Below are 21,958 nucleotides of genomic sequence, written 5' to 3'. Positions count from 1 at the left end.
GCAGTGTCTCAGATCTGTAGTGCTACTGTGGTTTGATTTCTGAATGTGTTAAACTATTTTCAATAATAAAACACTATTTAAGCTTGTTACATCCGATTTAAATTCATATTTTTCAATTTTAAACTAATTACCTGTAGACACAGAAGATGAGAATCATAGTGCTGGTATATATTTCGGTGCCTAACAATACCACAATCAGTCTTGACAGACAGACAAACAAAAGATATTTATTTCAAAAAAATGCACTTTACATACAAATTAATAATCCTATGTACTCATTATCAATATAAAACAAACAAAGAATAAAATCAACCTCATGAATACAGTAAGACAAGTATATCTTTAGAAAATGGTCTGCATGGGCAAAAAATGCCTGTGCGCAAACCAGAGTTGCATATTATAAGTTTGTCAGAGAGAAAGGAAAGACTAATTTTGCTGCATTCAGAATCCTATTTAATATTATTATTACGTACAGAGGATTATTGGATAGCTCAAAAAAAAATAAAAAGGTTAATTATTGTAATGATGCATACAGATTCCAAGAACAGTAGTCAGGTTGTCACCACCAGCGAATTTATCAATTAAGGTAGGTATAATTTGTTGTGATGATGTTTTCTGAATTGTCCACTCCCAGCTGTATTAAAAATTTCTTCAATTTCAATTTAAATAAGGATTTTGAGACGTCCTGAAATACTATGTGGTGTGGGAAGTGACGAGCCAAGTTACGGTACAGAACATGTGAAATATAGAAGGAATTTTGTTTGTGTAAGGGATCTCTGGAGGGGTATAGCTGTAATACCAGTGTTAACAGCATACAGCGTTTGATGCATATGTGTAATGGGCCCAAGAATATTCATGTTGGAGAATAAATGTATTAAAATGTTTTTAATGAAGATCTTGTATCGTGAATATATATATCAGCGAAAAAAATTGTTATCTTCTGTCTTATGTATATCTAAACGTAATTAGTTTTAAATTTAAAATTTAAGACACAGTCATGGGTTCTTCTCTCATACTTTTTGTTGTTTATCTCATTATTTATTATATTATGTCTATTATACCTTTGGCTTGAGTTATTTGGTTCTACTTCTACTTTTGGTTCAACTTATTTTTTCGTACAACCATATTTCTCATCACTTTGATCGTACCCAACTGGAAAATTCCGTATCTCTTCAAACAGTTTTTAATCCTCCATGTTGAACGAGGCCGCACCGTCTCCGTCAAAGTAAACTGAACTAGACGGTGACGGCGCGGGCACGGCTCGGGCAACAAACACGGCGACGGTGCTGACGCGGTGCGGTAGTATGTGTCCCTACACGTTTGAAAGCCTTTGTTTTCTCACTCGCAGTAGTACGTCCGTCACTGGCCGTGCCAGTGATATTCCTCTCATATTTATTCCTCAAATATCATATTTGTGATATTCCTCTCCCAAATTTAGATAAGGTTACATCTCTTACCATACAATCAAATTATATTTTTCGACTGTTTGTTAGGACAAGCAACGTGATGCCGGAGATGCGCGAGGCATTCTTCCAGTGCATGGTGTGTGCGCTGACATGTTCGGTGGAAATGGACAGAGGCCGAATCGCCGAGCCGACTCTTTGCAGCAACTGCAACACCAACCACTGCTTCACGCTCATCCACAACCGGTCGCAGTTCACCGACAAGCAACTAGTGAAGCTCCAGGAGTCTCCTGACGACATGCCGCCAGGTCAGTCAACTTATATCGATCTTAAAGTATCAATACTGTCGATAATCAAATATCGATACTATTGCTATTCGAATATTGAAAATTTTGATATTCAAATATTGATACTATCAACCTCAACAGGTCCCAGTTCACCGACAAGCAACTGGTTAAGCTCCATTAGTCTCCTAAAGACATGCCAGGTCAACACAAAAACTTTGGATAACTTACTTACTTGATCAATCCTCTTTTATCCTTAGGTGTTGAGGTTTACGAGAGCCCTCCATCTTTCTCTTTCCTGCGCCTTTCTTCTCACTTCGCTCCACCCCACGCCTCTATCTTCCGCCATCTTTCGAACACTATCCTTCCATCTCTTCCTCACCCCCTAGCACCCACAACCTTGCACTCCCAGACCCTCCTTGGCAGTCTGTCAGTTGACATCTTCATCACATGTCCCAGTCAACTCAACTGTGCGGCTTCAGAGGTTTTGAATTCAGGTTGTCTCTTATGTTTTGGTTCCTTATCCTATGCCTTCTTGTTTTCCCCGCTACCCTCCTCAAGTACCTCATCTTTTGGGCCTGCAGCTGATTCTGGCTTCTTTCGGAGAGCGCCCATGTTTAAGAGTAGGTTAGGATTGGAACATTGTAGATCTGAAAACCCCTAATTTGGTAGCCTGGCTCACCTCCCTTTTTGGAAATTTGTAGATAATGCCCAGTACAACCTTCCTGCCGCTGCTGCTTTATTAGGATAAACTTATTCTAAAACCACATTTCTATTCTATCCTATACCGGTCAAGTGCTAAATGGGAGGGAATCCTCAATACCCTTTCTGAGAATGGACATCTAAAGGTCGTAACTTCACCGTGTGAAAGTGGTTGTAAGACTGTCTCTTTAATTAGACAGAGAACAGTTATATTTTATTTTTGTATAAAGTGACTTATTTCAATAGAACTTGAGGTGTTGTTGTGTTTTTAACTTGTTGTGTATTTATCTCTATATTTTCACATACGTGATAGGCCTACTGTGTACAGTCTGATATCTGTAATATGGTTTTTTATGTTAACTTTCAATTTGTTATTGACTAGTATTCATTGTTTTTCTAAATTTGTATTATGCAAAAATGGAAATAAAACTTTTTATTATTATTATCACAAATTTATTGAAAAAATAGCTTACCCGGCGAACTTCGTACCGCCAAAAAGTCAATGTATCTCGTGTCACACTTGACTTTATTTGGTGAATCATGAAATTTATCTCAATATTTTCATTTACATCTCAATACGGACTTCCTATGTGCTAAAACTATTGTTTTAATACCAGTAAACAATTCTATCACAGAGTGACGTGTTTATTATAGCTAGTAAGTTTAGATGCTAAATCATATTATCACAACATGATCTGGAATCATGATAATATTCCCGTTCTACGTTAGCCGCTCGGCCAAGAATTTTTAAAACATAGGTATGTAAAATGGATTAATATATAATTATTATTAGCCCCCCCCCCCCTATTAAAATTTCTGGTCAGAAACCATCCCCAATATTCACACAACATATACCCAAAGTTTCATGCCGTTCTGTCAAGTAGTTTTCGAGTCTAGAAGGAACAAACAAACAGACATTCATTTTTATGTATATAGATAACTAAAGATGACTAATGACACCATTGGTTGAAACATTTAATTTTTCAATAAATTTGTGATAGTTCTAGACAACATCTCAGTGTTTCATTATTCCATTGTGTTTCAATACTTTCTTGGAAATGCGTTCAAGTGAATCGGTATTGCATCAAGAATTAACGATCGTTTGTTTTGGTTGGCAGGCCAAACTCCGCACACTGTGGTGCTATTCGCACACAATGACCTTGTGGACGCCGTACAGCCGGGAGACCGAGTGACCGTTACGGGCATCTATCGCGCCGTTCCCATTCAGGTCAACCCGCGCATGCGCAATGTACGCAGTGTCTACAAGACGCACGTCGATGTTGTGCACTTCCGCAAGCTGGACTCGAAACGACTGTACGAGCAGGAAGAGGGGTAAGCTACGATTTGTTGTTATCATTCACATTTCTATTCAGGGTGGCCACTAACGACTGGACAGATGTGTTGATCATGACGTATCAGTCAATGCTTGACAAACTTGGTATTGTAGCAAATAAATTCATGAAATTTAGAGGATACTTTCTCCAAGATAAATAGAAATAAAAATCTCAATACCCTTTTTATTTTTCTTGCCCTATTACCATAGGTAAGGAAAGTATTGCTTTCCGAAAAAATCAAGGTACCCCAATTTATAAATTTCTATACGTTTCAAGGTGCCCTGAGTCCAAAAAAGTGGTTTTTGGGTGTTGGTCTGTGTGTGTGTGTGTGTGTGTGTGTGTATGTGTGTGAGTGTATGTGCGTCTGTGTACACGATATCTCATCTCTCAATTAACGGAGTGACTTGAAATTTGAAACTTAAGGTTCTTACGATATAAGTATCCGACACAAAATTTCAAGTGGAAAAGATTGAGCATTAAAATCTCTACAATTGATGTTTAGTAACATTTTCACCTAAAATTTAAATTAAGCTCGAAATTCGAGAAAATGTTATTACTTTAATTATTGCAAACTGTTGGCAACTGTTGATTCTATTAAATCATTCACTATGAAGAGATAGCAGACTTCGTGTGTCACCAGCTGGCTTGGATTTTTGAATAGTAGACTTGAAATGCGCGTGCACACTAGCTTCAGGTGATAAATTTTCATAACGGCAAGGAAAGTTGTGTGAGTGCGCCACACCAGATTTTTTGAATTATTTTATCACATGTTTCAACATTGATGCCATTTTCAAGTGATATGAGTAATAAATAAAGCTGGAAGATTCTTATTTTTGATCATATGTTAGTGTATTCATATAATTTTATGAACTAGGACTGTAAATTTTGGATTTGAATTTGCATGATTCTATCAAAAATGGGGTTATTGGTGTCTAATTGGATTAAGTTTATTATTTTATCTTTATTATTTTAGTTTAATTTTGCCGCCTCTTCTCCAAGATATTGTTTATCGAGTGTCATACGAATTTGATTTCACAGAATATAAAAATACATAAATTTATTCCAGTGGAAAAAATAACTCAAATTAAGTATGGCACAACTAAGGGACGGTTTCCGAGCTCGGGATTTGGCTAAGTTCTAGACTTAAATAAAGCCATAAACAGCTGGAGTCAGAAAATTGGCTTTGAGAAACGGGGCGTAGTCGCAGTCATTGTCATAGTCACGTTTGAATTAGATTTCAAAAAACAAGAAAATTGAACACAAAATAAAAAAATCTGGTGTGGTACACACACAACTTTCCTTGCTCATTGAACTGGGAGCCTCATTCTTCAACGACAATAATTTAGAGAAATAACATAATGACGATTGGCGGCAACATAATTATTTGAAACTACGATCAGATTACTGTATATGTGTGTATATAATTGTTCTCAGAGTACTTTTTCCTTTGTGTAAATTGTGAAATCCGATGATTTTTTAAAAGTCGTCAAAACAGCTGTTCTACAGATGAAATATCTTGACTATGTGTTATTTTATAGACTGTTCTACCTACCTACCTCATGCACGAGAAGGAGGTTACAAAGTCCATTTCTCAAGGATGGGGTGAACCCCCCATTAGTTTCCCAGAAAGAAGACTCATGCCAGTTGATGGAGCTGATAAATAACTATACAGAGTATGAATTTGAAATAAATCAGTCGAGTAATTTTTGAGAAAATCGTGAAAAACATGGTTTTTCAGTAATTATCCGCCATTTTTCTCGAGAATATTACGCAGCTCCTACAATTTTCCTAGAAATGAGACTCATGTCAGTTGATAGGGCTTATAAATAGCTATCCATGGTATAAATTTGAAGAAAATCGTTGGAGCCGTTTTTGAGAAAACCGTGAAAAACATGGTTTTTTAGTAATTATCCGCCATTTTTCTCAAGAATATTACGCAGCTCCTGCAATTTTCCCAGAAATGAGAATCATGTCAGTTTTTAGGGCTTATAAATAGCTATCCATGGTAGAAATTCAAAGAAAATCGTTAGAGCCGTTTTTGAGAAAATCGTGAAAAACATGTTTTTTTTGTAATTATCCGCCATTTTTTCCGCCATCTTGAATTGAATTTTATTGAATTTTATATTGTCGGGTCCTCATGGTATAAGGACCTTAAGTTTAAAATTTCAAGTCAATCGGTTAATTAGGAATGGAGTTATCGTGTTCATAGACATACACACACACACACACCACACACACACACACACCACACACACACACACACACACACACACACACACACACACACAGACCAACACTCAAAAATCATGTTTTTGGACTCAGGGGACCTTGAAACGTATAGAAAACTTGAAATTGGGGTACCTTAATTTTTTTTGGAAAGCAATACTTTCCTTACCTATGGTAGTAGGGCAAGGAAAGTAATAAAGAGAAAATAGTGTAAAGTTTCAGCTATGTTGAATTATTAGAAGTGTTTAATTTCGTCAAGGAAAAACGTTTCCAATTATAGAAATGGAAAATAAAAACTGCGACTACGCCCCGTTTCGAAAAGCTAATTTTCTGACTCCAGCTGTTTAAAGTCTAGAACTTAGCCAAATCCCGAGCTCGGAAACCAGCCCTAAGTTACTCAACCCAATGGTGTTTGTGATTATGATTGAATTTTCAATAAATGTGATATTTCCGTTTAATTTCAGAAAAGACCATAGGTTCTCACCTGAGCGTCTTGTCCTGCTGAAGGCCCTGAGTGAGCGAGAAGACTTGTACGAGCGTTTGGCGCATGCTATTGCGCCTTCCATCTACGAAAACGAGGATATCAAGAAAGGCATTCTCCTGCAATTGTTCGGAGGCACTAGGAAGACTCACACTACGTCAGGAAGAGCGAATTTCAGGTAGGCCTAATTCAGTTGAACTAATTAGTTGAATCATCTCGAATTAATGAATTTTTGTATTGGAACTTTGCTTTCTCTAGCTGTTTCATTAAAACCGGGGTCATACCTTCCATGCAGCGTTCCGATCCGATAACGGATGACAACAGCTTAGAATGGTGCAATGGTCCATGTACGTCATGTGATCTGTTCATCTAATTTTCAATCTGATTGATTTATTCTAATAATTTTAAGAGATTCCGCTCTCTATTTACTCTAAACATTTTATTTTGTAATGTAGTGCAATAAATTTGTGATATTAATTCAATTCAATTTATTCTTATCTTGAATCATAATTAAAAGTTATTTCAATTATGGAGAGATTCCACATCATCGATATTTACTATACACCTATTTTTCTTATTTAAGGCAATAATATAGGCTTGCTACTAACGGTGGAAAATGAATGAATTTCGATTTTTTTTAGTAAACTTGAAAAATAATAGCTTCGTTAGTCATTTTTGTCATGGAATCTCTTCAGTATCAATGGATTTCCATATAAAACAGTTTTACGTTGAATGACAGGTTGTTTTCTTTTATGATTTTACTATTTTTATTATATTAAATGATGAAATGACCGTTGTCAAAATCACTAATTGACAGTGTTCAAAATCCACTAAATACAATACAGAAAATTCATCTATTGAGATGAAACAACTAAGAGTCGGTTTTTGAGCTCGCGATTTGACTAAGTTCTAGACTTAAATAAAGCCATAAACAGCTGGAGTCAGAAAATTGGCTTTGAGAAACGGGGCGTAGTCGCAGTCAATGTCATAGTCACGTTTGAATTAGATTTCAAAAAACTAGAAAATTAAACACAAAATAAAATAAAGAGAAAATAGTGTAAAGTTTCAGCTATGTTGAATTATTTAGAAGTGTTTAATTTCGTCAAGGAAAAACGTTTCCAATTATAGAAATGAGAAAATAAAAACTGCAACTACTGTTATAAAAACTGCGACTACGCCCCGTTTTGAAAAGCTAATTTTCTGACTCCAGCTGTTTAAAGTCTAGAACTTAGCCAAATCCCGAGCTCGGAAACCGGCCCTAAGTTACTCAACCCAATGGTGTTTGTGATTATGATTGAATAACTTTCAATAAATGTGATATTTCCGTTTAATTTCAGAAAAGACCATAGATTTTCACCCGAGCGTCTTGTCCTGCTGAAGGCCCTGAGTGAGCGAGAAGACTTGTACGAGCGTTTGGCGCATGCTATTGCGCCTTCCATCTACGAAAACGAGGATATCAAGAAAGGCATTCTCCTGCAATTGTTTGGAGGCACTAGGAAGACTCACACTACGTCAGGAAGAGCGAATTTCAGGTAACTCAGTTAAACCAACACGAACTAATGAGTTTTTGTATTGGAACTTTGCCTTCTCCATATGTTTCATTAAAACCGGGGCCACACCTTTCATGCAGCGTTACGATCCGATCAAGGATGACAAAAGCTTAGAATGTTGCATGCCACCCATGTCCGTCATGTGATCTGTTTATCTAATTTTCAATCTGATTGATTTATTCTAATAATTTTAAGAGATTCCGCTCTCTATTTACTCTAAACATTTTATTTTGTAATGTAGTGCAATAAATTTGGGATACTAATTCAATTCAATTTATTCTTATCTTGAATCATAATTAAAAGTTATTTCAATTATGGAGAGGTCCAACATCATCAATAGTTACTATACACGTTTCGATTTTGTAATTTAATGTAATTATTTTAGGGAAATAATTCAATCCAATTTATAATTATCTTAGAACATCATAATTAGAAATTATTTAAATTATAGAGAGATTCCACATCATCGATATTTACTATACACCTATTTTTGTTATTTAAGGCAATAATATAGGCTTGCTACTAACGGTTGGTCATGCATGATAAACATGTGTACATGCATTTTTATCACTATAGTTTTGGGAAGAAAATTTTTATTTCATCATTGTTATTAATCTTTCAGATCTGTTCAATCTACGAGAGTCATTTTTTTCAACCTCCGATTGGCCATGAATAAAAGACGAATGTATATAAAAGAATCATCTTCTTACTTGAAGTTACTCACACTTATGATTATTCTTCAACGTAATTGCCGTGAAGATTGAGGCATTTTTCATACCAGTGGACTAGCCTACCAAAATCCTGTTCATAAGATGTCGCCAAATGACTTTAAGAGGGGTATGACGTTGGTTTGGAGCTCCACGATAGTTTTGGAGCTCTGCCCTCAAAGGCATGTCATGAGTTTGGGGTAAAGATATAAATTACTAGTGGTAAAGTCAGATTTGTACGGTGAGTGATCGAAATTATCCCATTTGATTTGCTGGAGAAGCCGTTTGGTTGTACCCGCACTATGTGATCGAGCTGTCATGGATATCGTCGATTCCGGAAGTAATTTCAACTGACGTATTTGATTTTTTTATACCATTCACGCACAAAATCATCACTTATAATGTTCCCTGCGTAAAATTGAATTGCTGGGGATAATAAGCTGTTAAGATCTGTGAAAATCATCCCCTTAACACTTTTCTGTGTCCTATGATATGTGATCGGAGGTTGAAAGAAAATTACCCTCATGCATATTTTATACTTGTAATTAAATTGTTTTCTTTTGGGAGAATATTTTAGTTGAATATGATGTTATCAGATCTGAACTGAACATCCTGTTGTGCGGAGACCCGGGCACGAGCAAGTCCCAGCTGCTGTCATACGTGTATGACCTGGTGCCTCGCAGTCAGTACACCAGCGGCAAGGGCTCATCAGCCGTCGGGCTCACCGCCTACGTCACCAAAGACCCCGAAACCCGTCAACTGGTTCTGCAGACGTGAGTTACCCACCTCCCCACTTCCTTATCGAAACAAAGTGTATTAAAGATGGCCAATATATTTAGATTGAAATAGACACACAATAAGCTCCGGTTGACGTGTGGGGTTCTTTGAACCTTTGGATCCTTGAATCCGTCCCTTCAAACATAATAGTTAACTCAAGAGCCTGTAACATAACAGGCAGCTCAAGAAAAAAATTGAAGGACTGGCTGGCTGATAAGTGTTTTTATGACATAAATGACTTTTGTTGTGATTTTTTTGTTTTGTAATATGTGACGATTGCCAAACAATTTTATTGTTGTACATGCAATGAGTAATAAATTCAAATTCAAAACATAGATTGAAATGAAGGCTTTAATTTCACGATTGACGAAAGCAAGATATTCCAAAAAGGTATCTATTAAAATAGCAAGTTATGGTAGCTGCAGACAATTATGGTTTCAAAGTTGATGAGTATAATCTAGATTTTAGAGCAGTTAATGAGTGTGAATAATTGCCGTCAGCAGTAAGCGCTGCTGTATTCTAATAAAGGGAGTGTCACTATTGTTTAGTGATAGTATTGATGAAAATGTATTATTAATTTATTGTGACGAATTATTACAATAGTAGAGCCTATGCTCCATAATTGAGACTAACCATTTATTTGCTAAAGTTGATGTCTTTCTTTCATAATTTCTTCCAATTTTTGCAACTCTATATGATCGAGACCTGTGGCTTGGTGCAAAAACTACCAATGTCAATTTTTTTCAAAAATGAGTTTAATACATCACTAATATCGATTATTTATAGTTCCAGAAGTGCCAATATCCTATTTCAAAGCAATAAAAAGTTATAACATTCATACTACCAATGTCATGATTTAGTTCCACTCTCAGAGTGTGAAAACTACCAATGAAGACATATGTTTTTAGATTGTCATTCATACTCCGTGCCAGAACTACCAATGTCGACTTCTGCACTTCTAGCACTCGCATTTCCGTATTGAAATGCCTTAGTTCGAAAACAAGGTGAACTTTCAAGCTGATTTGTGAGAAAGTTGATATTTTGACATAGGTAGCTCTTGCACCAAGCCACAGCCTTTTGCTAAAGGAGATGTCTTCCATTTCATAATTTCTTCCAATTTTTGCAATTTCTTTCTTATTTTATATACTTTTCCAGTCACTTCTACTAAACAGTATGATTTATTCCCTAGTAAAATTATATTCCTATGGCTTTTGTTGGTGAGGAGTCCCTTGCCGGAAGGTCCCACTTCGCCTGAATATAATTTAATAGTTATCATTAAACGAAAATCCAAATTAAATGCTGTAAATCACCCCGAAGACTTCTGCTACTGCAAATATTGACAACAGGGTAAACAGCTAGATGAAAATTTGATGAGCGCTACTATTCAAAAATTGTTTGTCAGCCCGGGAATCGAACCCGGTACCTCATTTTGAATAGCGCTCATCGACTTTCCATCTAGCTGTTTACCCTGATGTCAATATTTGCAGTAGCAGAAGTCTTCGGGGTGATTCACCTCATTTAATTTGGATTTTCGTTTAATAATTATTAATTCATTAGTATTTGAATAAATGCAATATCTCAGTAATGTCCATCTATATAATTTAATTTAAGTTGGCAATGTGCCTTATGACTCATACTTCTCTAGTACTTCACTGTTTATCTTAATCAATTTTTATTAGAGTTAATTCTTCTAATAATCTTTTTTTAATAGGGGCGCATTGGTTCTGGCAGACAATGGAATCTGCTGCATCGATGAATTCGATAAAATGAATGACGCCACTCGGAGTGTTCTTCATGAGGTGAGGTATAATTTTGTTTAATTTTATTAATCCCCTCATTATTCAGATACTTAGTTACAGGCCTATTAAACTTGTAAACAAATATTTCATGTTGCATTCTGAATTTTCTTCTCTGCTCACCATTACTTGAATAATTACTTAGCGATTTTGTTAGAATCGATTCAAACTGTTTTTGTTATTAAAAGAGATGGCACTGACTTCGTATATTATTTTAACGATTTTTTTTTTTAGTTTACTGATATACGGCTTAACCGGCTAACTAATCTAATTTCAAACAAAATAAGTTTTAGAAAACGTTTGCTAGAGCACTACAAACAAGGAAATAATTGTGGCCAAATATTTTGTGCGTAGATTTTCTAACTGAAAGGTACATTTTTTTTCTTATTCGCTTTTTCTCTCCTATTAAATCAATGGAATGATATTTATTAGCTTTATTGCCTTTAAGCGTACATTGCAGCGATTGGTTCGTCAAAAAACAAGTACATAATGGATTCAACCGTTGACTCTTAACAAAGGAGAGACAGTCTTTCATGTACGTTTTCTAATAGAATTATGTAATGATTTTTTTTTCTTTCTCATAGGTTATGGAACAGCAAACGCTGAGCATAGCAAAAGCAGGAATTATTTGTCAGTTGAACGCGAGAACTTCGATTTTGGCTGCTGCTAACCCAGTCGAATCCCAGTGGAACAAAAATAAGACAATCATTGAAAATATCATGCTTCCTCACACGCTCCTGTCCAGGTAGGAAAAACTTCATGATTATTTATTAAGTTGTCAGTTTCTTCTTTAAATATATTTTCATTTAACCTTCATCCGCTCGCGCCTTGTGGAGTTACAATTCAGCTCGCGCGGCGGCAATTTGGCCGCCATTGATTTTTTTAGGTTTATTCATTCCCAAAGTGTATAAGATATTTCCAATGTCACTGATTACAAGTACTACCATAGAGAAACAATAGCATAAGTAGATATCCCATTGTATAGGGCGTTTATGTCGCAACTTTTACTGTTATCTCAAGCCGATTACTGTCGATTATTGTCGATTTTTACTGTTTTGACCAGGTAAGAGTGTATGAACGGCACAATATGAGAGACTACCAATGTCACATAGCTTCACGGGAAAGAACTATGTGGACTATCGGCTTGAGATAACAGTAAAAGTTGCGACATAAACGCCCTATACCATGGGATATCTACTTATGCTATTGTTTCTCTATGGTACAGGGATATAATACGATTTTGATAAATCATATAGCTTATAATATACCTATAATATTTATGTAGCCTTCGTGAAGTTTTAAGGCTGGTATTAGACTATGATGACTTGTTATTAAATATTTATGATCATTTTACATGTAATTTATATAATTATTGACATATGACCATAGTTTATATATTATGGTATTAGTACATTGTAATAATTATATAAATGTAATATTTTCATCAAGGGTATTTGATAATTAATTTATGTCACAGAATCAGTGTAATACCGGCCGTACTAGTCGTATAAAAGATGTTCATTTGAAATATCAGGGACTGGTAGAAATGAAAAAAGTTAAGTTACTTCTCACAAATTTTTATAAATATCTATTTGATAATGAGTAGAAGTTTACAATCCACTAGAACTTAGAAGTATCTAATCCACTTCTATGTTTTCTTGCAGTTAGGCTATTGCAATTTTACAAGCCATAGGAGATAACTTGAAAAATTAAAATTGGTTTGAGATGAAAATGACGTATTGTAATGTGAATAAAAATGATATATTTGCAGAAAAAATCTTGGTGGAGATCCCAACACAAGTGCTCGCGCGGGCGGCAATTTGGCCGCTCCCCGGTAGTCACACGCTAAAAAATCACTCCTATGCTCAAGCAAGTCACCAACTGAGCTGGATAAGGGCTGAAGAAGTTAGGGGAGATAGTGGGGAAGGAATACTTTGATAATCATTCTCACCACTCACTAATTGCCAGATTAGGAAACATAACAAAAGTTCTGAAAAATCTGGTGTGGTACACTCACACCTTGCTTCCTTGCTCATTGAACTGTAAGCCTCATTCTCAAACGAGAATAATTTAGGGGAATAACATCATGACAATTATTGGCGGCAACATATTATTTGCAACTACGATCAGACTACTGTATATGTGTATATATAATTATTGTTTTCAGAGTACTTTTTCCTTCGTGTAAATTGTGAAATTAGATGATTTTTTTAAAAGTCGTCAAAACAGCTGTTCTACAGATGAAATATCTTGACTATGACTGTGTACTTTTTATAAACTGCTCTACCTACCTCATGCACGAGATGGAGGTTACAAAGTCCATTTCTCAAGGATAGGGTGGACCCCCCATTAGTTCTCCAGGAAACAGACTCATGCCAGTTCATAGATCTGATAAATAACTATACAGGGTATGAATTTGAAAAAAATCGTTAGAGCCGTTTTTGAGAAAATCGTGAAAAACATGGTTTTTTCGTCATTGTCCGCCATTTTTCTCAAGAATATTACAGAGCTCCTGAAGTTTTCTCAGAAATGAGACTCATGCCAGTTGATAGGGCTCATAAATAGCTATCCATGGTATAAATTTGAAGAAAATCGTTAGAGCCGTTTTCGAGAAAACCGTGAAAAACATGGTTTTTTCGTCATTATCCGCCATTTTTCTCAAGAATATTACAGAGCTCCTGAAATTTTCCCAGAAATGAGACTCATGTCAGTTGATAGGGCTTTTAAATCCATGGTATAAATTTGAAGAAAATCGTTAGAACCGTTTTCGAGAAAACCGTGAAAAACATGTTTTTTTTAGTAATTATCCGCCATTTTTCTCAAGAATATTACGGAGCTTCTGGAATTTTCCCAGAAATGAGACTCATGTCAGTTGATAGGGCTTATAAATAGCTATCCATGGTATAAATTTGAAGAAAATCGTTGCAGCCGTTTTCGAGAAAACCGTGAAAAACATGGTTTTTTAGTCATTATCCGCCATTTTTCTCAAGAATATTACGGAGCTCCTGAGATTTTCCCAGAGATGAGACTTATGCCAGTTGATAGGGCTTATAAATAGCTATCCATGGTATAAATTTGAAGAGAATCGTTAGAGCCGTTTTTTAGAAAACCGTGAAAAACATGGTTTTTTAGTCATTATCCGCCATTTTTCTCAAGAATATTACGGAGCTTCTGGAATTTTCCCAGAAATGAGACTCATGTCAGTTGATAGGGCTTATAAATAGCTATCCATGGTATAAATTTGAAGAGAATCGTTAGAGCCGTTTTCGAGAAAAACGTGAAAAACATGGTTTTTTAGTAATTATCCGCCATTTTTTCCGCCATCTTGAATTGAATTTTATTGAATTTCTTATTGTCGGATCCTCATGGTATAAGGACCTTAAGTTTAAAATTTCAAGTCAATCGGTTGATTAGGAATGGAGTTATCGTGTTTACAGACCCAAAAATCATGTTTTTGGACTCAGGGGGACTTGAAACTTATAGAAAACTTGAAATCAGGGTACCTTAATTTTTTTTGGAAAGCAGTACTTTCCTTACCTATGGTAATAGGGCAAGGAAAGTAAAAGGCGGCCAATTTGCCGCCCGCGCGAACAGATGAAGGTTATCGAAAAGATAATGTAATATATTGTACCTGTGAAATTATGTTTGGAATGAAGATATTCACTGGAATAAAGTGTAGAAAGTTTACGTTTTTTGTAAATATTGAAGTGAATAGCTTAGTAAATAGTGTTCTGCTTGTTCCAGATTCGACTTGATTTTCCTCATTCTGGATCCACAAAGTGAGCAATTCGACAGGAGACTGGCCAGACATCTGGTTTCTTTGTATTATAAATCGCACAGTGCCGAAGATGATGAACTGATGGTGAGTTTTTTAATTATTATCACTAGAGAATATTTGCTCCCAAGTGCTGTAGTTATATTGAACTTCATTTGTCACCCAATCAAAGAATCCTGTTTAATAGTAAAGAAAAATAGTTTCAATAACAAAAATAATTACTATTGAAAACTATTTTTCTTTACTAAAGTGAGCAAAGTTAGGGCCGGTTTCTGAGCTCGGGATTTAGCTAAGTCCTAGACTTTAAACAGCTGGAGTCAGAAAATTGGCTTTCCAAAACGGGGCGTAGTTGCAGTAAATAGTTGCAGCAAAATAAAGATTTATTTTCTCATTTCTATAATTGGGAATGTTTTTCCTTGACGAAATGAAGCATTTCTAAATAATTCAGAATAGCTGAAACTTTACTCTATTTTCTCTTTATTTTATTTTGTGTTTAATTCTCTAGTTTTTCGAAATTTAATTTAAACGTGACTTTGACTACGCCCCATTTCAGAAAGCTAATTTTCTGATTCCAGCTGTTTAAAGTCTAGAACTTAGCTAAATCCCAAGCTCGGAAACCGGCCCTTAGTGGTTAGAAAGCTTGGCTTATAGGCATATCATTATTTTCATCTGTATAATAATACATTTATTGGGAAAAAAATTTCTAATAATTGTGTTGAACAATCGAATGCGAAAATCTAATTACTCTCAAAGATGTGATTCATTGTAATTGAAAACAAATTTGTAGATAGACGAAACTTTTTAGGTTCTTATATAGTCTGATGGTGGGTTGTAACTTGGCTATATGTAATTTCTATGTTCAACTGGCCCAATAAAACTTTGAAACTTACAAGTTTATCATTACCTCATTGACCGAGCGAAGTGAGGTCTAAGATTCAAGTCGACGGTTTGGCATTTCTCTTAATGTTTAAATGTTTATATGTTGCGTATTTACGGCGAAACGCGGTAATAGATTTTCATGAAATTTGACAGGTATGCTCCTATTTAAATTACGCGTCGACGTTTAAACAAGGTTTTTGGAAATTTTCCATTTCAAGGATAATATAAAAGGAAAAAGGAGCCTCCTTCATACGATAATATTTGAGTAAAAATCAGACTTATTCATCATAAATCAGCTGTCTAGTGGACTATAATACTACCCGTTCAAAAACATCGAACATCTTGAAAATGTATCTTTCAATCAACGTTAGTAGACAGTTGACTATAATACTACCCGTTCAAAAACATCGAACATCTTGAAAATGTATCTTTCCATCAACGTTGTAGACAGTTGCAGCCAGACCTGATAACAGCGCTCACACTCACATTCCGGGACGACACGTCACGGTACGATAGGACAGAAAGCTCTATGTTTATTTAGGATTTTTTCTAGACATTTTAAATTGATGAATTATTTATTAATTTTTGAGAAAACATAACAACAGGTCAATGTAACTTACTGAGCGCGAGGTCTACTGTTCTCAGAACTACTAGTGTATTATAACCATGCCATTCATTATGTTCAATGTAACGACCTCCTTTTTTAACATTAATATTAAATTGTAATATATATATATAAGGAAGATAAGATCATGATATCAAATTTTACGAAGTATGATTCACATTAATTGTGTTGGGTGAGGCCCATGATTGCTCTTATTGCCTTTTTCTGCCAAAAAACGCTCTGGTTCGTTGAACAGTTACTCCACATTCAAATTCCATAGCTTAGATGAGAATTGAAAAGAGAATTGAACTCCTAATTTATTTATTTATCACATTGTGTAAAAATACTTGACATAAGGAAAAGCACAACAGGCTCATGCCCAAAACTGTCCCATTTTCAATTTATACTAAAATCAATACTAAGCTAACATAATTCCTTAATTATCTAAGAAGGTAAGTTACCCATGCTAGTTTTCTAAATAGACAGTCTACATGTTCCTCCAAACTAAGCTTACTGTCAAGGACTACACCTAGCAATCTAACCGGGTTAGCGTTTTCCATTTTTGAGTTATGTCCTAAAGAAAACATTAGGTCAATTGAATAAAGCTAGCAGTTGCTAGTTCTAAGTGATTTTCAAGGAAATGCTAGGATTCGAGTAAGCTGTATAATATTTTTTTTATAGCTAGAACCAATGACTAGTTGCTAGTCACTAGAATCCAGTTTTTATTTAATCGACCCATTATCTTTTCAGTTTTTCTCATTACTTTCTAAATTATTCGATAAATACCATGACTTGGCTTGGTTAAAAGAGCAAGCTAGATAATTACTCACTTTGGTCATATTCGATTTGGCGTTTCATACTGTTGTAGAACATTTTCCTGCTGTGCAACTAACGTACATTGAATATTCGATGTAAAGTTTAATTTTGTTGTAGGACATGGGCAATGTGCCTGTTGCGCAACTAAATTGAATATTTGATGTGGCGTTTAATATTGTTGCAAGACATGGGCCAGTTAAGGCTGTTCGTTACACTTTTTTATTTAAATTGGATAATCTTTTTCAATATGATTGTTAAGATCATTATAAGAGTGAGAAAAAGTGGCAACTGAAATTTTCAAGTGGTCTAATGTGCAATTTATGGGTTGTTGAAGTGAGAACTCCGTTTTCTTTGCAGATCATAAACTGTTTCGAAGTTTCCATTGGAGTTTTTTTTAATACATTCAGTATATCATTGGCTTTGTTCTAATATGCATGTTTTCGCGATTAATGCCAAAATAAACAAGTTATCGAATTTACAAAAAATGTTACTTTTTATGAACGATATGAGGAATAAAATGTTTGAGTTTGGAAAGATACATTTTTTTTTAATTTTTAAGAGAAGTTCTGTTAATATAGTCGAAACCGTTCATGATCTGGAAATAAAACGGAGTTAGCACTTAAACAACCCATAACTCGCTTATTAGACCACTTGAAAATTTCAGTTGCCACTTTTTCTCACTCTTATAATGATCTTATCAATTATATTGAAAAAGATTATCCAATTTAAATAAAAAAGTGTAACGAACAGCCTTAAGAGACTACATTGAATATTAGATGTGACGTTTAATTTTGTAACAGGACATGGACCTGTTGTGAGACTAGATTGTAGTTTCGATTTGACACTTGCTTTTTGTTTCAGGACATGGGACTCCTGCGTGACTACATAGCCTATGCGAAGGAACACGTGCAGCCGAAACTGACAGACGTGGCAGGTGAAATGCTGGTCAGCACCTATGTGCAAATGCGTAAAATGGGCTCGGGTCGCGGCCAGATATCGGCCTACCCTCGCCAGCTAGAGTCGCTCATTCGCCTCGCCGAGGCCCACGCCAAGATGCGCCTCTCCGAAAAGGTCGAGAAGCAGGATGTCGAGGAGGCATGGAGGTAAACGAGCGTTTACTTTAGTCCAGTTTACTTGAATTACAAAATTAACCTGCTAGTCCATGATAAATTTTAGATCATACTTTCTCAAGCTCATATTTTATATGACTAAACTACTTTATATACCAATATTATGGAAACTACTTATATGGTATACCAATATATGGAAACATATATATGGAAGGTATATATACTATACTAATATATGGAAACAATTTTATATGACTAAACTACTTTATATACCAATATTATGGAAGGCTAAAATCTGTGTGAGTTTTATAGAATATTTTCGTTTTTATGGATGTATTTTTGGTGACTAATTGAAATATTGTTGTAGACTGCACAGAGAAGCGCTGAAACAGTCGGCGACCGACCCGCTGTCGGGCAAGATCGACGTGGGCATTCTGACGACCGGCCTGAGTATGGCGGCCCGCAAGCGACGCCAGGAGTTGACGCAGACCATTCGCAAGCTGCTCACCGCCAAGGCCAAGGGCTCCTCGGTCAGCTATCAGAAGACACTCTCCGACATCCGCGAGGCCTCGCAGCTGGTAAGCAGTGCAATGCACTCATGCCCGGTTGCTGAGTCGTTACATAAAATCAAACACGGCTATGTGAGACATAGATTAAAATCACTGACATAAATGGTTGGTCATTGCACAGTCGTTTGCCAAAACCCATTCAGGAATATCTCGAATTAGCATCACACATAGGTCACACTGCAGCTCTATTCACTTTTTTCCGTAATTTTCCGTACATGCTTCTATCCAACCAATGTCTTGGAATCTTGGAAAGTTTCAATAGACATCACTGTGAACAGACCTAAAAGACCTCACATAAAATTGATAAACAACATGGCGACTCATGGCTTTTGGCGAGATTTCTCACCATATTCAGCGATTTGGAGGTTATAAACATCTTTTAAAGCGAAGAAACACGAAAAATGCTAACTTAGACGGGTATACGTTTATTTAATAAATTGCCCCTCCAGTTTAGAGACATGGGAACCATAGAGTTAAAAAAACCTCTACATACGTGGCTCTGCTCAAACCCTTTTTATCATGTTGAAGAGTTTTTTCAGCTGCCTGAATCCAGCATAGACCTGTAATGCTATAAAAACCATTGAAACCATACAGGCAAAATATTTTGACTTGTACTCTATTATGTATGTGTTTTTTTTGACGTGATCTCATGCATCTATAGATGTTTCATGGATCGAGAAATATATCTATCTATCTTACTGCTTCAACAATTATTCTAAAATTCATCCAACACAAGTTGATAATTATTATACAAAATAGTACAAGGTATTCTTAGTTTTTCTCTCCCAATCCGTGCTTCATTGTAAAAAAAGAAGATATAAAGATTATAATCATTGGTTTTTAATCATCATGTAGGACATAATTATCAGCATTTAATTAGAATTTTATTATATTGATTGAGCACCTACAAGTAATGAGGCTACAATAATATGAGTTGTGGGTAGCCAAAATACTCGTTATGAAAATAAATATTTACTTGTTGGTATATATTTATTATAAAGCTACACCCGGTAAAAATAATTTACTCATATTATTTACTTATATACAGATAGTTTTTCGTAAACAACTTTCAATAAAAGCTATCACAGCCTCTAAAATGCATTTAGCGCGAGTAGATAGTGGATTTAACACACTACTTCGGGCCCTTAACTGACCGATTTAACGATTGAAGACATAAATAAGCTCCTTCTGACGACTGTGCAACAGAATCATGTGTCTAATCGGGTGTTTTTAGTTGTATGTGAGCTATAGTTTATTTTGACATCTGTGCAACGAAAAGTGTAGTTATGGCTTCGTAAATGAGTTGACTGCCTGTTTTTAACTTTATGTGACGACTCTGCAACCGGGCATCAGTCACTAAATTGTATTGGCAAACATTATACAATCTGCATTGCAAAACGTAGCGTATCTGAGTATTGATCATTCAATATTGAGATCTGAATGGCTGTATTGAAAAAAATACGGATCACGAATAATTACAGAATAAGTTTTTGGTAATTTGAGTTTGTGGCTTGGCTTTGAAACCTTGGTTCATTGGTGATTCAATTTTTTTTAATTCAGTTAACATTATCAAAAATTCGGACTTGTAATTTCGGAATCCGTTATGCTGGATTCCCACATATAAGTAAAAGTGCCCGATTCAGTGAGAATTTTATTCCTATAACTTCTAGTGGGACTTGCTTGTCTGTGCTGATTAGAACTAGAAATTAGAATTAGAGCTGATTAGAAATAGACCAATTTTCACTGTGTCGGTCACTTTAACTGATACTGATATATGGGAATACAGTTTATCAATGTATAAGTGATTTTTCCTTCTTTCCTTATTACAAAGGGTAACAAGAAATGCATGATATTAGGTCTTTTTCAACCTTGTTATTCAAAGTAAAAAATATTAAGTAGGCTTAAAACTAGAAATGAGTTTGTAATAACTATTATCATTCAATAAATTTTATTTATTAAATCATTTTTTGTTTCAGATGGTTACTCGAGAAATGTTTGAAGATTCCGTTAAAGAATTGCAAGATGAGGGTGTTATTAATGTCGTCAGTCGTAATACAATCAGAATCCTATAAGAGAAAAATACTATCATTCTGTATCAGAAACCCATTATTATTCCATCTGCTATCATAAGCACTCCAAAGTAACTTTCATAACATTTCAATGACTTTAACATGGGTTGAACTTGAATGCGGACTTGAGAATTAAAGTCCCCAATGTAAGAATTTTTCAGATTCTTAATACTAATTATTCTAGTTTGATTCCATTTTTATTACCTATGAACAACTTCTTGAGTCCTAATTTACCAATTTATATTGTCAGTCATTCTTCATTCCGAATATATGTATTCACTGATGAAAATCCTCAGAATTGTATTCACCAATAAATAGGGCTGATAAAGCATTATATGAATACTTTGTAATAGTATTTTGTAAAAATAAAAAATATGTTTCTCAAGTTCATATTTTGAACTCAATAAACCCAATCCTACAGTATTATACCTGCGTAGTAATAATGTAATCCAGTTGGAATTGTTTATTCTAAAAGGTATTTCCCAGGAAGTGACAACTACTGACAGAATCCAAGGGCAGGGCAGTGGACTGTGGATTATAGTTGGTATAAATACCTACAAATAAATCTTTGAATTCTGTACATAAAAATACTGATAGCTTGAAGTGTGGTAAGTACGCCAATAAAAGACTAAATGAATCAACAATATAAGATTTAATAATAATAAGATGATAATAGTAGGCAGATGGCCACATACAAAAACAATTGTGTCAAGTATCTTGGGATCAATAAAATAATGATAGGCAGGTGGCCACATACAAACATTGAATCAAATATTTTGAGATCAATAAAATAATAATAGGCAGATGGCCACATACAAAGGCAATTGTAAGTAGGTTAAGTCTTTGAATCCTTAAATAATAATAGGCAGATGGCCACATACAAAAACAATGAGTCAAATCTTGGGAAAATTACAAC

General features: G+C 35.2%; 1 protein-coding gene across 2 annotated transcripts in view; it reads left to right on the top strand.

Moving 5' to 3' along the window:
- LOC111048156 (DNA replication licensing factor MCM4) overlaps positions 1-21,430 on the top strand; it is a 31,756-nt gene extending 10,326 nt beyond the window's left edge. The window contains exons 6-15 of one of the 2 annotated variants that reach the window (XM_039427752.1): positions 1,494-1,711; positions 3,508-3,721; positions 7,768-7,962; positions 9,284-9,460; positions 11,176-11,263; positions 11,845-12,005; positions 15,005-15,122; positions 18,196-18,437; positions 18,772-18,982; positions 20,950-21,430. In XM_039427752.1, coding sequence (XP_039283686.1) covers positions 1,494-1,711; positions 3,508-3,721; positions 7,768-7,962; positions 9,284-9,460; positions 11,176-11,263; positions 11,845-12,005; positions 15,005-15,122; positions 18,196-18,437; positions 18,772-18,982; positions 20,950-21,045 — 1,720 coding nt within the window. In that variant the 3' untranslated portion in view covers positions 21,046-21,430. Of the gene's footprint in view, positions 1-1,493; positions 1,712-3,507; positions 3,722-6,413; positions 6,609-7,767; positions 7,963-9,283; positions 9,461-11,175; positions 11,264-11,844; positions 12,006-15,004; positions 15,123-18,195; positions 18,438-18,771; positions 18,983-20,949 lie in introns of both variants that reach the window. The other variant, XM_039427753.1, reaches the window with a different exon arrangement.
- The last annotated feature ends 528 nt before the right edge of the window (positions 21,431-21,958 follow it).

Source organism: Nilaparvata lugens, chromosome 5 (genome assembly GCF_014356525.2).
Source record: "Nilaparvata lugens isolate BPH chromosome 5, ASM1435652v1, whole genome shotgun sequence".
NCBI lineage: Eukaryota > Metazoa > Arthropoda > Insecta > Hemiptera > Delphacidae > Nilaparvata > Nilaparvata lugens.
This window is presented reverse-complemented; position numbering and strand designations above follow the sequence as displayed.